Source organism: Panthera onca, chromosome B3 (assembly GCF_046562875.1).
Source record: "Panthera onca isolate mPanOnc1 chromosome B3, mPanOnc1 haplotype 2, whole genome shotgun sequence".
In the NCBI taxonomy this organism is placed as follows: Eukaryota; Metazoa; Chordata; class Mammalia; order Carnivora; family Felidae; genus Panthera; species Panthera onca.
This window is the reverse complement of record NC_138344.1, coordinates 71,846,264-71,860,001: the sequence shown is the minus strand read 5'-3', so window position 1 is coordinate 71,860,001 and position 13,738 is coordinate 71,846,264. Positions and strand designations below refer to the sequence as shown.

The window sequence follows — 13,738 nt, the reverse complement described above, 5'->3', positions numbered from 1 at the left end:
GGCTCTGTGCTGACAGCTCGGAGCCTGGAGCCTGCTTCGGATTCTGTGTCTCCGTCTCTGCCTCTCCCCCACTTGTGCTCTGTCTCTATCAAAAATAAAGAAAATGTAAAAAAAGAAAAAAATTTTAAAAAGCTGGACAAAAACCAGAAGCATGAAGTGTCCCAGCTGTGTGAATATGTATTAAAAGAGTAGAAGGATGAACTACAAATGTTAAGTAATATGAAGATTGAGAAATGCGGCGATCATTGGTGACTTGACAAGGGTAGGTTTGGGTAATGGTAGCGGCAGAAATTTTACAAAGAGGTTCGAGAATGGAAAGAAATTGAAGACCTCAATAGGATACCTTTTTATATATAGCAGAATTTACTCTTTCAGTGTATAATTTTTAACAAACATAGTATATTCAAGTTACAGTATCTCTACCAGGATATCAAGATACAGATAGGTCATGCTTCTCACAAATTCACCATGAAACTCTTTTTCTAGTCAGTTTCTCCACCCTATTCCTAGCAACCACAAGTCTGTTCTCAGACAACTCCTTAAAGGAAATTTCATTGTAAGCAAAAGAAGTGTACCCTTTGACCTGGATGTAAATTGAGAATATAGGAATGAGTGGTCTTACATGTTCTTAACATACAGTTTATAAACAATATTTGTCATAAATACTGTTTTGTAATTTCAGCTTTATTAAAAAAAAATTTGACAACACCTACAGTTTATTACCTTTGGGAAAGACCCAAAGTGATATGTGGGGAAGTATATGTGTTAACATTATGACAAATGAATAATGTTGTAATTTTGGCGGAAATTGTGTCAATTAAAGATGGTCACCTGGATATAAAGCTTCATAATCAGAAGCAAAGACAGATTAAAATTTTTTTTCTTAACATAGTCTTGGATCCAGTACTGTTTCTGAAAGGATTGATCAAAGCAACCTACATATTGCTCAGATTATTTTTCATTTAGAAAGTTTTGAGATGAATTTTCAAATTGTCTTTCCTGGAAACCTCTGGTTTTGTGTTAACAGCTTTCCAAATGAATTTGTCAAGACAAATCACTGTAATTTTAAGATGCAACTTTTTACTTTTTTTAATATATAAAACTGGATGCATCCTGAAATGAGTATGTGCAATTAATTTTTTTCCTTCTCTTTGAGAGATGCAAATAAATCAGTCAAGCAATTTTTAATCAAATGTATCTTTGAATTTACAAAAATACCCGTAAGTGTTAAACCAACAATTCTTTGTGAAAGAAGGTTGTAGAGCCAGTTGTTCATTGACAACTTTGGTTCTACGTATACAGGGGCTGTCTATGTATATGTCTATATTGTAAGCAGGAATGCATGTGGTGGTCTCAACCTTGATCATTGTTCTTTGGGTAGTGTTCTTTAAAAAAAAAAAGGTAGTTAGGTAATCTTCGTTTTCCTTTAATTACAAAATTTTTTTTTTTTTTTAAGTTTTTAACGTTTATTTATTTTGAGAGAGAGCGCATACCTGCGTGAGCAGGGGAAGGATAGAGAGGAGAATCCCAAGCAGGCTGATAGTGTCAGTGGGGAAACTGTTTGGGGATTGATCCCTTGGGGCTTGATTCCAGGACTAGGAGATCATGACCTGAGTACAAATCAAGAGTTGGACCCTTAACCCACTGAGCCACCCAGCCATTATATATGAAATGATCCTGTGCAGCATACTGGTTTGTCCTTCAGTCCCTTTACCATTCATATGAGTAGGGCTTGCTGTTTTTCCACTGTCCTACAAATCTGTATCCTTAATGGGCGCAACATGAAGAAAGTTAAGGAATACAAAGTACAACCATGCAAATTTATATTGGTAATTGGCACTCTAAACATAAATTGTATTAGGGAAACAAATTTAACAGTTGCATTCACTTCAGTCCTTCTCTGAAGAAGACTCAACTAAGGCAGCATATTTGTGGAGAAACTACTTGCTACTAAGGTTTAGAAATTGTCTCTTACTGGGCCTCCTGGGTGGCTCAGTTGGGTAAGCATCTGACTCTTGACTTTGGCTCAGGTAATGTTCTCACAGTTGGTTAGTTCAAGCCCCACATTAGGCTCTACACTGACAGTGCAGAAGAGCCTGCTTGAGATTTCATTCTCTCTCTCTCTCTCTCAAAATAAAGACACATAAAAATGATTGTAAAATTATCTTACTTTAGAAATAAAACAAGTTATAAAAATTTAGCTAGTTGATTTATTTTTAGGGACAAAAGCAAGTATTCTTACAACATGAAAGGTTTTTTGGGATCTGTTTTTGGTATGACATAGTTTCATATTTACATTTTAATGTAAATCTTAATTAAACACGTTACAGAGACATTTTTAAGCCCCCCCATTTCTTACATAAAGCAAAGTCAGTGGCATACTCATGTATTTATTTAAGTTTGTTTATTCTTGAGAGAGAGGGAGAGAGAAAGAGAATCCCTTGCAGGCTCCGCACTGTTAGCACGGGGCTCGAACCCACCAACTGTTGAGATCATGACATAAGCTGAAGTCCAATGCTTAACCAGCTAAGCCACCCAGGCGCCGTATCAGTAGCCTACTCATAAGTCTTTGAGATTTAAATAAACATATACTATTGAAATTACATTAGGATGAACTTAAAAAAGTTTTTTTTCCTAAATTCTTAAATTCTAGTTGGTTAAACACAGTGTAATACTGGTTTCCGGAGTAAAATTTAGTAATTCATTACTTACATATAACATCCAGTGCTCGTAACAAGTACCCTCGATACTCCTCACCCATTTAGCCTACCCCCCAAACTCTGCCTCCATTAGCCCTCAGTTTGTGCTCTATTGTTATAAAGTTTGCCTCCCTCTTTTTTTCCCCCCTTTCCACGTGTTCATCTTTTTTCCCTAAATTCCACATGAGTGAAATCATATGATATTTCTCTTTCTCTGACGGTCTCTGTCCATGTCATTGCAGTGATTTCATTTTTTTGTTTATTTTGAGAGAGAACACACGTGGATGAGGGGTAGAGAGAGGAAGAGAAAGAATCCCAGGCAGGCTTCCCGCTGTCAGTGTGGAGCCCAGCACAGGGCTCAGTCTCTTGGTTCGTGAGATCATGACCTGGGCCAAAATCAGAAGTCAGACACTTAAGGGCGCCTGGGTGGCTCAGTCGGTTAAGCGTCCAACTTCAGCTCAGGTCACCATCTCGCAGTCTGTGAGTTCGAGCCCCGCGTTGGGCTCTGGGCTGATGGCTCAGAGCCTGGAGCCTGTTTCAGATTCTGTGTCTCCCTCTCTCTCTGCCCCTCCCCTGTTCATGCTCTGTCTCTCTCTGTCCCAAAAATAAATAAACGTTAAAAAAAAATTTTTTTAATAAAAAAAAAAGTCAGACACTTAACTGAGTGCTCACACCAAGACACCCCAGATTTTTTGATGGCTGAGTAATATTCCAGTGTGTATGTGTACCACATTTTTATTGATTCATCAGTCATTGGCCACTTGGGCTCTTTCCATAGTTTGGCTATTGTTGATAATGCTACTATAAACATCAGGGTGCATGTACCCCTTCGAATTTGTATTTTTGCATTCTTTGGAAAAATACGTATTAGTGCAATTGCTGAATTTTAAGGTATTTCTATTTTTAACTTTTTGAGGAACGTCCTTACTGGTTTCTAGAGTGGCTGCACCAGTTTGCATTTCCACCAGCAGTGTAAAAGGGTTCCCCATTTTCCACATCTTCACCAACATCTTTCGTTTCCTGTGTAGTTAATTTTAGCCATTCTGACAGGTGTGAGTTTGTACCTCATTGTGGTTTTGATTTGTATTTCCCTGATGATGAGTGATGTTGAATATCTTTTCACGTGTTTGTTAGCCATTAGGATGTTGAGTAAAAATTTTGGTTTTTAGTTATTTGTGTACATGTAAAATGAATTTTATACTAGTGTTTAATTGTGCATTTAAGGTAGCTTGATTATGTTAATTCTAGCACATTAAAAATGAATAACATGATTTTATTTTATTTATTTTTTAATAACATGATTTTAAAAGTCTTAGGGGTTGCACTATCTGTAGTCAAGTGAAAAAGTTTTGGTAGTCTTAAGGATAATGGAAAATAGTTAATCTAAATCATTCAAATATGTTTTCATAGAAGCTCTTTTTTTTTTTTAATTTTTTTTTTTAACGTTTATTTTTGAGACAGAGACAGAGCATGAACGGGGGAGGGGCAGAGAGAGAGGGAGACACAGAATCGGAAGCAGGCTCCAGTTTCTGAGCCATCAGCCCAGAGCCCGATGCGGGGCTCGAACTCACGGACCTTGAGATCATGACCTGAGCCGAAGTCGGACTCTCAACCGACTGAGCCACCCAGGCGCCCCCATAGAAGCTTTTATAAAAAGTGGGAAACAGAGGTGCCTGGATGGCTTAGTTGGTCAAGTGTCTAACTTACGCTCACTCAGGTCATGATCTTATGGTTCATGAGTTTGAGCCCTGGGTAGGTCTCTGCTGACATCTTGGAACCTGCTTCAGATTCTGTGTTTCCCTCTCTATCTGACCCTCCCCTGCTTGCTTGGGTGCTCTCAAAGTAAAACATTTAAAAATTTTTAAGAAAAAAAGTGAGAAAGAAATATTCTTTTCTAATTCTCAAAGATACCAATTGCTGAAGGCTTTGGTTCTTGAATAGTTCTTAAGATTCTGGTATTCATTAGTATCAGTCATCTTGTGTAGTGCAACGCTTAGCTTCAGTCTACACAATCCAAAGATAAAGTAAAATTTGTAAAGTCCTTTTCTACAAAACCATACAGAATGTAATGTAAGGTGTGTATTCTGAAGGTTTACCCTGGATAAATCGTTGGGAAACCTGTAGTTAAAGTTGTAGATTGTCATAGGAGAGTACACTAACAAGAATCAAACTCCGGACAGTTAATAGGTCTTCACTTAGGGCTTTAGTTTAAAAAAATTAAGTGAATTGTTAGTGTGCTAGTTTCTGTGTAGAGTCATCGTGGGTACAGAGTTTGAGGTATCTGTCATCGACTAGTAATTACTGGAACTAGGATGGAAAAAATCTGCTCTTTTGGCTCTTAAACTCTATACATATTTGCTATTGTGTCACATTGATTTCTATGGTTTCATCTAGATCTATCCAATAGATTACTTCTATTTATTCATCAGGATTTTGTTCCTGTCACTTTCTTAAGATCATGCCTTTTGTATAACATGGATTGTACATAATTTCCCCTGTATTTCTCTAAATTAAAGCACGTTTTCAGGTGTCTGGCTAGCTTATTCAGTGGAGCGTTATGACTCTTGGGCTCATGATTTTGAGCTCCATGTGTGGTGTAGATTACCTAAAAAAATTTTTTTTTTTAGTGAATTAGAGCACATTTCTTAGAAATGAGCAGTCATTTTAGATTTGGTCCTGATTAGCTTAAATAGAATGGAAGATTCCTCTTGTTTCTGCCTCAGTGATTTTTCACCTTATTGGGAATAGGTACATTTGTAGAATTTTAGCAGTTTCAGAGATGCTTACACATTCCAAAGCCCAAACAACATGGTAGCCTATAAAATCAATCCTAGGAAAATCAAAGGTAAGCAGGAAGAAACACCATCTTGAAATCCCATTATAGATCATAATGAAGCAGAAGAAAATACCTAACACTTGAATGACTTTTTTAACATATTTGTGGGCCTAAGCTATCTGGCAGTTATTTCCAGAATTGATAATTTGATAATTAATATTAACCTAAACCATCATTTTTAATCTATCTAAATTTTTAAGACCTGAAGGCAGGTATGGTACATTAAACAAATAAATTCAGGAGAATATAGATATTTACTAATATATTCTAGTTGTTTCTGCTTTGATAGTGATTGAAATTTAATACTATTAATCAGGGTTTTTGAGACCCAAAGATCACTTTTACATCTAGACATTTAATAAGCTTGACTCTGTAAACTTTATTTATTTAAGATTTTTATTTTTAAGTAATCTCTACATCCAACGTGGGCTTGAACTTAACCCCAAAATCAAGAGTCACACGCTAGACTAAGCCAGCCAGGCGCCTCTATAAACTTTTATTTTTATTTTATTTCTTTGAAGTTTATTTATTTTGAAAGAGCAAGAGCAAGCAGGAGAGGGGCAGAGAGAGAGAGAACCCCAAACAGACTCCGTGCTGCCAGCACAGAGCTGGCTGGACCTGGGGCCATGCATGACCTGAGCCATGACCTGAGCCAAAACCAAAAGTCTGACGCTTAACCAACTGAGCCACCCAGGCACCTCTGTAAACTTCTAAAGTTTATTTATTTATTTTTGAGAGAGTAGGGAAGGCCGAAGAGAGAGAATCCCAACCTAGAGCCCAATCCAGGGCTTGAACTCATGAAAGGAGATGATGGATGACCTGTGCCCAAATCAAGAGTCAAGACACTTAACTAACTGAGCCACCCAGGCATCCCTAAACTTTTATTTTTAATAAATGACTTGTTAGGCGTATGTTTTGCTTAGAGATTAGGACAGAGTTCCTTTGTCTTATCTGTTCAGATAATTAGCTGGCTCATGTGTGATCAGAAGTGATTTAGGGTTGTTTTTTTTTTTTACGGTATTTTAATTACCTTTTTATTCTGGCTAGATTTTATACCAACACTTAATGTCCAGTTTGCTGGTTTATGGGGCAGTCATAACCCGTTTAGGGTTTCTAGTGCTTTTTCCTTTGGTAATAGTGAAACTTGTGTGAAGGCTTTTTAAGGACGTGGGCTTTTATCAATTATCAGTAGGGGATCAGCACATGATGTTCATCTTAATAAGGTTTTCTTGTGGGGAAAATGGTTACTTAAATTTGTAGCTGGTTTTTGAAGGTGTCATACTCAGCTTTGTATTTCCTATCCCTTTGACCTTGAGGGTTATAGTAGGTATGGTTTTCTCCTCATGTTTTCAGTCATACACTTTGAGATTTTACAAGGAAGGTCTACTTAAACTTCTTCCTTAGAGTTTTTCAAGAGTTCATTTTTGTTTGAGTAGCAGTTAAGTTCCATGGCACTAAAAGCCATTCAGCACTAACAGTTTATCTTCCAAAATACACTTTTGTTCTGAAAATTGGAGCATTTGACTTGAAAACTGCATTTCTTGCCTTATTTTCATTATGACGATTTACCTGCATTGAGTGAAATTGTGTATTTCCAGTGAGGTGAAGTATAAGGAATGTGAACTGGCAAGGTCATTGGTTTGGAGACTTGTGCCAATGACAGTGAGTGGGTTGGTTAGGAGGGGTAGGTTAGATCTCTAAATCCAACAGGATTGGGCCATGAGTTGTTCCATGCCCAAAGATATGGATTAACTCACCATCATTGACTGAAACTGCTTTTAAAGTATCTTCTTCCTCATTAACAAATTTGTCTACTGAGCAACAACCTCTGTAGAAGCACCAATACCTCCCTACCTTCTAAATCATACATTTTCTTATTTCCTGGAGCTCAAACATAAAAGTGATCCTTAAGGGGTGCCTGAGTGGCTCAATCAGTTGAGCATCCCACTCTTGGTTTCAGCTCAGGTCATGATCCCAGGGTCTTGGGATTGAGCCCTGCACTGGGCTCTGCACTAAGTGTGGAGCCTGCTTAAGATTCTCTCTCCCACTCGTCTTCTTTCACACTCACGTTCTCTCTCGAATAAAAAATTGTTTTTGATAGAGCTTAAAAACAAGAATTATGAGCACTTCAGTAACTCTTAACATCATTTTTCACTTGGCAAATCAATAACTGCTGTGTTTCAAGGGTGGTCTTGACTGAAAACTGCTTAAGTGAAAATTTAGTTGTGCCCTCACTTGTTTGGCAATGTACATGTGCTCTTTCTTAATTTAGGAAAATGTTCCTGTGATAGCTACTCCTAGGAAAAACTAAAATACTACTATGTTAAAGTATAATGGAAACATTTTATATTAAATTGGGTTGAGGAGAAGAGAATTCTCTGAAAGACCATATAAAATCACTGTTTTCACTACCAGGAGGATTGAAACCTTAGAGATTTCAGAGATTAGCCACAAATGAAGTATATTAGAGGGAGAGTCCACATATATGAATTACATAATTTTAATACATCACATTTGCTCCTTAAAACTTTGGAAGTTAGGCAGAGCAGCACTTGGTGGGTAGTTTTCGTAGAAAACTGGGCCTTGAAATTAAGTTAGTTACTAAAAAGGTGCAGAACTAGAATTATAAGATTTTTTTTCCTACTGCTATGTCTTACCTTCTTATGCTGCCACAGTATTTTGTAAAAATGACATGGAATGTAGAGATTTTCTAAAACTGATACCCATGGAAGAAGCTTTTTGTTGTGCTTTGAATTTTCTCTTTACAAATTGTAGAGCCATACTTCCCCAGTGGAAGAACCAACTGAGCAACCAGTGTCTGTATTTGAGAGCTGAATGCATGCTGGGCATTGGATTTAGGCACTAGTGAATAGCAAATAAGACAGACAATATTCTCCATCTTGTTGTAACTATGAGTACATCTTATGTTTAAATGTTGTTAGAATTAATCATGGCTTTTTATACACAGCAAACACATTTGAGTGGCTCTTTGTTTTTATAGTCCTAAGCTGGTTAATCTTGGCAGTTTTATGTGGTTCAGTCTGTTATCACAAACTAGTTAGCAGTAATGATTTATCTGTATAATTCTGTGGATAATAAAAATCAGGGATTTAGCTAACAGTAAATATACCACTGTTGGCAGACACCAGTAATTGCAATCCCTTCTTGTGAGAACTTTATTTGGGATTGTTTTTGTTTGTTTTTTGAGTTATATATTATGTGTTGTGTTACTATGTATTGTAACACGTATAAAAAGAGATCAATATAGACTATTCATTATAAAAAGCAGTGCTTTATTGATACTGCCCTAGTACAAAGGAGGCTTTTATGTCCATCCCTTAAGATCAACCAACTATCCTTGGGTATGCATCTTCTTGAAGTAGCTGCAGTATTCAAAGCAGTAAAGAAGAAAGGTTTGAAGTGGACTTTTGAATGAAATTAGCCAAAAGAAACAAATAGACAGTGAATATTATTCTTGTATAAGATCACTGTTGGGTCTTGCTGACTTAATTTTAGTTGTGAAGGAATTCTGTTTTCTTTTTATCCAATAGGATGTATAGTTACCCGGCACGCGTTCCTCCTCCTCCTCCTATTGCTCGGGCTGTGGTTCCCTCAAAACGCCAGCGTGTATCAGGAAACACCTCACGAAGAGGCAAAAGTGGCTTTAATTCTAAGAGTGGACAGCGAGGATCTTCGTCCAAGTCTGGAAAGTGTATGTATTACTGCAGTTTTGTGATTCTGCTATTTTCTTGTGTTGAAATAGGGAAATTAGTGCAGCCAGTAGTCAATTTTTATACAAATAGCTCCGCATTATCAAAACAGTGGAAGAGGAGAAGGTAGTGGTTCAGGGGCCAATTTAGACTGCCTTCTATAAGTTACATAAATTACAAGGCCTTGGTAATTTGAAAAAAGTTGCTAGACTTTAGGGAGCTAACTAAGCATTTATAAATTTATGAAATGTGTAGGTCAGTAAAAACAGTACAAAAAATGCTTTCAAATATAATTGAGGTCTTTAGCGGGCCTACAAAAGTAAGATTCTACTGCTAAGTGAGCAGGCACATTAGATTTAGTTTTTAGCTACCAGCTATAAAACCGAGGGTCCCCACATTACCGGGAGAATATGGTCCTGGCTCCATTTCTCTCCAGTGATCTTCTGTTGGCTACGGCCATATGGTTTAGCTGGGGATGAATTTGGCAACTGGCAGCTTTCTGGTATAGTTGATTCTAATCTAGAGTTTCGTTTGTATTAAAGTGAAAGGCGATGACCTTCAGACCATTAAGAAGGAGTTGACCCAGATAAAGCAAAAAGTGGATTCTCTACTGGAAAGCCTGGAAAAAATTGAGAAAGAACAGAGCAAACAAGGAGGTAAATGGTTTTCCTGCTTGTTGGGTATAAAGTTGGGTTAGCCACCTAAGATAGTTGAAGGTATATGTTGGAGTAGTGGGATATAAAGCAATTGAATATGAAACTTGGGGAGTTTGAATTGGGAAGGGCATTTGTGTGGGAGGATTTAGGTTTGTGCTGCAGTTCTGTGATCATTAGTGGGGATTGTCTACATCCTGTGGACATTACTTGCCCCTAGACAGACTTGTCCTTCTCATCCCCAGTAGAGATGAAGAATGATAAGTCAGAAGAGGAGCAGAGCAGCAGCTCCCTGAAGAAAGATGAGACTAATGTGAAGATGGAGTCTGAGGGGGGTGCAGATGACTCTGCTGAGGAGGGGGACCTACTGGATGATGATGATAATGAAGATCGGGGGGATGACCAGGTGAAAACCACGGGAAAGGAAAGAAAGAGGTGGTGGAGGGGGGATCAGGGACACATGGAGTGCCTCTAACTCCATCCTATTTGTGTCTGTTTCTCACAGCTGGAGTTGATCAAGGATGATGAAAAAGAGGCTGAGGAAGGAGAGGATGACAGAGACAGCGCCAATGGCGAGGATGACTCTTAAGCACATAGTGGGGTTTAGAAATCTTGTCCCATTATTTCTTTACCTAGGCGCTTGTCTAAGATCAAAATTTTCACCAGATCCTCTCCCCTAGTATCTTCAGCACATGCTCACTGTTCTCCCCATCCTTGTCCTTCCCATGTTCATTAATTCATATTGCCCTGCGCCTAGTCCCATTTTCACTTCCTTTGACGCTCCTAGTAGTTATGTTAAGTCTTACCCTGTAATTTTTGCTTTTAATTTTGATACCTCTTTATGACTTAACAATAAAAAGGATGTGTGGTTTTTATCAACTGTCTCCAAAATAATCTCTTGTTATGCAGGGAGTGCAGTTATTTCCATTCATACATGAGCTCAGTAGTTGCTTCCCTAACTGCAAAGGCAATCGCTTTAGTTGAGTAGCACCTGAGAGAGCTTTGAGTTAGAGGTATGTGTGTTATACCCCACATAAGAGTGCTTATGTGGGGATGTTCAACACAAATGTAACAATGTATTTTTGTGAATGAGAGTTGGCATGTCAAATGCATCCTCTAGAAAAATTAGTGTAATAGTCTTAAGATTTGTTTTCTAAAGTTGATACTGTGGGTTATTTTTGTGAACAGCCTGATGTTTGGGACCCTTTTTTCTCAAAATAAACAAGTCCTTATTAAACCAGGAATTTGGAGAAAAAAAAGAACCTGGTTTTTTATTTTTGTAGTTGATAATTGTTTACTTCCAATTCTTTGTTTCACAGCGGCTTCCACAAAACCCTTAAAATGTACTAAATATATTTTTCTTTGAGTCATAGTCATTATGCATACCAACATACACTACTCAAACGATGTATCATTGGGGTGGGTATTGTGTTAAGGAGACAAGTTACTTAAATTCTTTTGCAGAATGGCTCTTCTTTCCAAATGAAAAGGTTTGGGAACTACATTAAGCCTTTTCATCAATGTTTTGTGGTCCAGTTGGCACCCTTTTTGAGATTTTTGTTGTGTGCTAAATTGTTTTCTCCTTAAATAGATGAGGCTCAGACATGTCAAGATTTTTGGAAAATTGAAACAACTGGAGAACGAAGTTTCTTTTTTCTCCCATTTTATCCTTTTAATTGATATAGTCCCAGTTGCTTTCTGGATTGAGTCTATGCCTCACTGTTACTAAAAATAGGAAAGCTCTTTCTTTACTTCTCTTCTATAGTATATAATAACCTTGCAAGGTTGCTGAGAACATGTATTTTACTTTAAATTGGTTTAATCCCTGTAAGTAATTTTTGCGCCTTTGCCAATATGATTAATTGTTGTGATTTTTAGTCACGATACTAATTAGCACCCAAACTTCTAAGGACAGATTTATTAAACAGCTTCTAGATTTGTGATGTTTGCCTAATCCTGAAAGGTCCAGTTTATTTATGTTTTATACTTCAGTTTCCAGCCGAACAGGACAAAAACATGGTTAGTTTAGACTACTATCATTCACACAAACCTTGGGTTCCCCAGAAAAGTTGTTGCAACAAGGCATTTGTATCCAGCCTACTAGGAGAAGTCCTGTCCTATTTATTAGAATTTCATAAATCATTTTATGTAACAGGTGACAAAGCAGAAAAGAAGGAAGAGCTGAACTATGGACTACCTTTGGACCTCATGTCCACAGTATGAAAGTAGCTTTTTACCCACCCTGTTTCTGATCTGACATGATTTCATGTTACACAAACTCCCTTTCGGCACATAACTCCCAACAAGAAAATAAATTGGATGCTTAGAAGAAAGGGACACGGTTCTAAGATGTTAATAAAACCTGTTTAAGGTTATAATGTTAGCCATCAGTACTTAAAAGGTAATAGACTAGTCAGGCCAGGCCTAAAAATACCCACTTTTATAATTTCGTATGAAACCAAATATTGAAAGAAACTGCAGAAAGCTTAGAGAAATGATCATATGCTGTTAGAAAACATATACACATAGGGTTATTGATACAATGCCAAGAGACCTCTAGTTTATCTTGATGGGGAAGAATCATTTCATACTTGAAGATCCTCTTAGAACTAAGAACAATACTGTAGAATTCTATAGTCATAGGTGTACTCTTTTAATACTTTGAAATTGAGGCTCCAAGGCCAAAACTGTACAAAAGTAAAGGAAACATGATTGAAATAGCATATAGTTCTACATCTTGCAATCTGATGAAATGGATAGATGACAAACTTTTTTTTAAAAAAAGAGAGGCCATCGTCTTACCACCGATCTAATGAAGGTTTATAGTCACTGTTACGTTACTTAACTTTGGGCCCCAGGAAAGAGATTGGAGTAGTTTTAATAGAAATCTAGGCAGAGCAAGTGGTGGGCTTTGTTAGCAGTGCAGGTAAGGATGAAAAGCTTGAGTTTCAGACTCAGCTAATTGTTTAGAGGGAATTCTGGGTAACAACAATCTCAAATTCCAGGACCTTAAAGCTATTCAGTAGAAGATTTAAAACAGTAAAATATGGTGATGTATTTGTTGGGTATAAAATTCAGAATAATGTTTTCCTTTTTTCCCCCAATATGCCAAGAAATAGAAAAAATAGCTTGGAAGCTTTTAAGAATGGTTTCCAGCCAGGAATTAAGAAGGTAGATGACTTAAAATGAAATCTTTGAAACTTTTTTTTTTTTAATGAGTTTTAATTTTTTTTAGAGAGAACAAGCAGGGGAAGGAAGAGGGTGAGAGAGGATCCCAAGCAGGCTCCACACCCAGTCTGGACCCCAGTGTGGGGCTCTATCTCATGACTAAAATCAAGAGTTAGATGATTAACTGAGCCCCCTAGGCTTTGAAACATACCTGATACCCAATTTTTAATGGAGAAACTTCTTTGGAGTTGACTGGCTAAGGTAGTTTCAAGTTTCATCTGAAAACTGCAAGGATTGTTAGTACTATTCAATACTTGTTTTAAAGCCTCTGTTTTACAGAGGGAACTAGGCATAACAAAATAGGAAAATGTAAACAAGAACAACAGGATTATGGTAAATTGGAACCAGGGAATAAACAAGTCAAATGAATATTAAAAATGTAATGGAAGGAATAGAAAAATAGGCATCATTCCAGCCATACAGTAACCAGAAGATCCAAAAAAGGAGTCTACTGGATGACTTCTAGCAATAGGTTTATTCAAAAGAATAAGTAGCTAGGAGAAGCAAAGCCCATGGATATGATATGCAAAGTAAAGAAACAGAACTGATGAGACATGGTTTTAGACTACCAAATGAGGTATGTTATGGAAGTAGTTGGGAAATAGGAAATAG

At 37.3% G+C, this 13,738-nt stretch overlaps 1 protein-coding gene across 10 annotated transcripts in view; it reads left to right on the top strand.

Moving 5' to 3' along the window:
• The window catches only part of HNRNPC (heterogeneous nuclear ribonucleoprotein C), a 54,943-nt gene extending 44,170 nt beyond the window's left edge, over window positions 1–10,773 (top strand). For 8 of the 10 annotated variants that reach the window (XM_060619153.2, XM_060619150.3, XM_060619152.3 and 5 more), the window contains 4 exons: window positions 9,087–9,247; window positions 9,788–9,901; window positions 10,144–10,304; window positions 10,404–10,773. In XM_060619153.2, coding sequence (XP_060475136.1) covers window positions 9,087–9,247; window positions 9,788–9,901; window positions 10,144–10,304; window positions 10,404–10,487 — 520 coding nt within the window. In that variant the 3' untranslated portion in view covers window positions 10,488–10,773. The remainder of the gene's footprint in view (window positions 1–9,086; window positions 9,248–9,787; window positions 9,902–10,143; window positions 10,305–10,403) is intronic. The other 2 variants (XM_060619157.3, XM_060619159.3) reach the window with 1 other exon arrangement.
• Window positions 10,774–13,738: the final 2,965 nt, after the last annotated feature.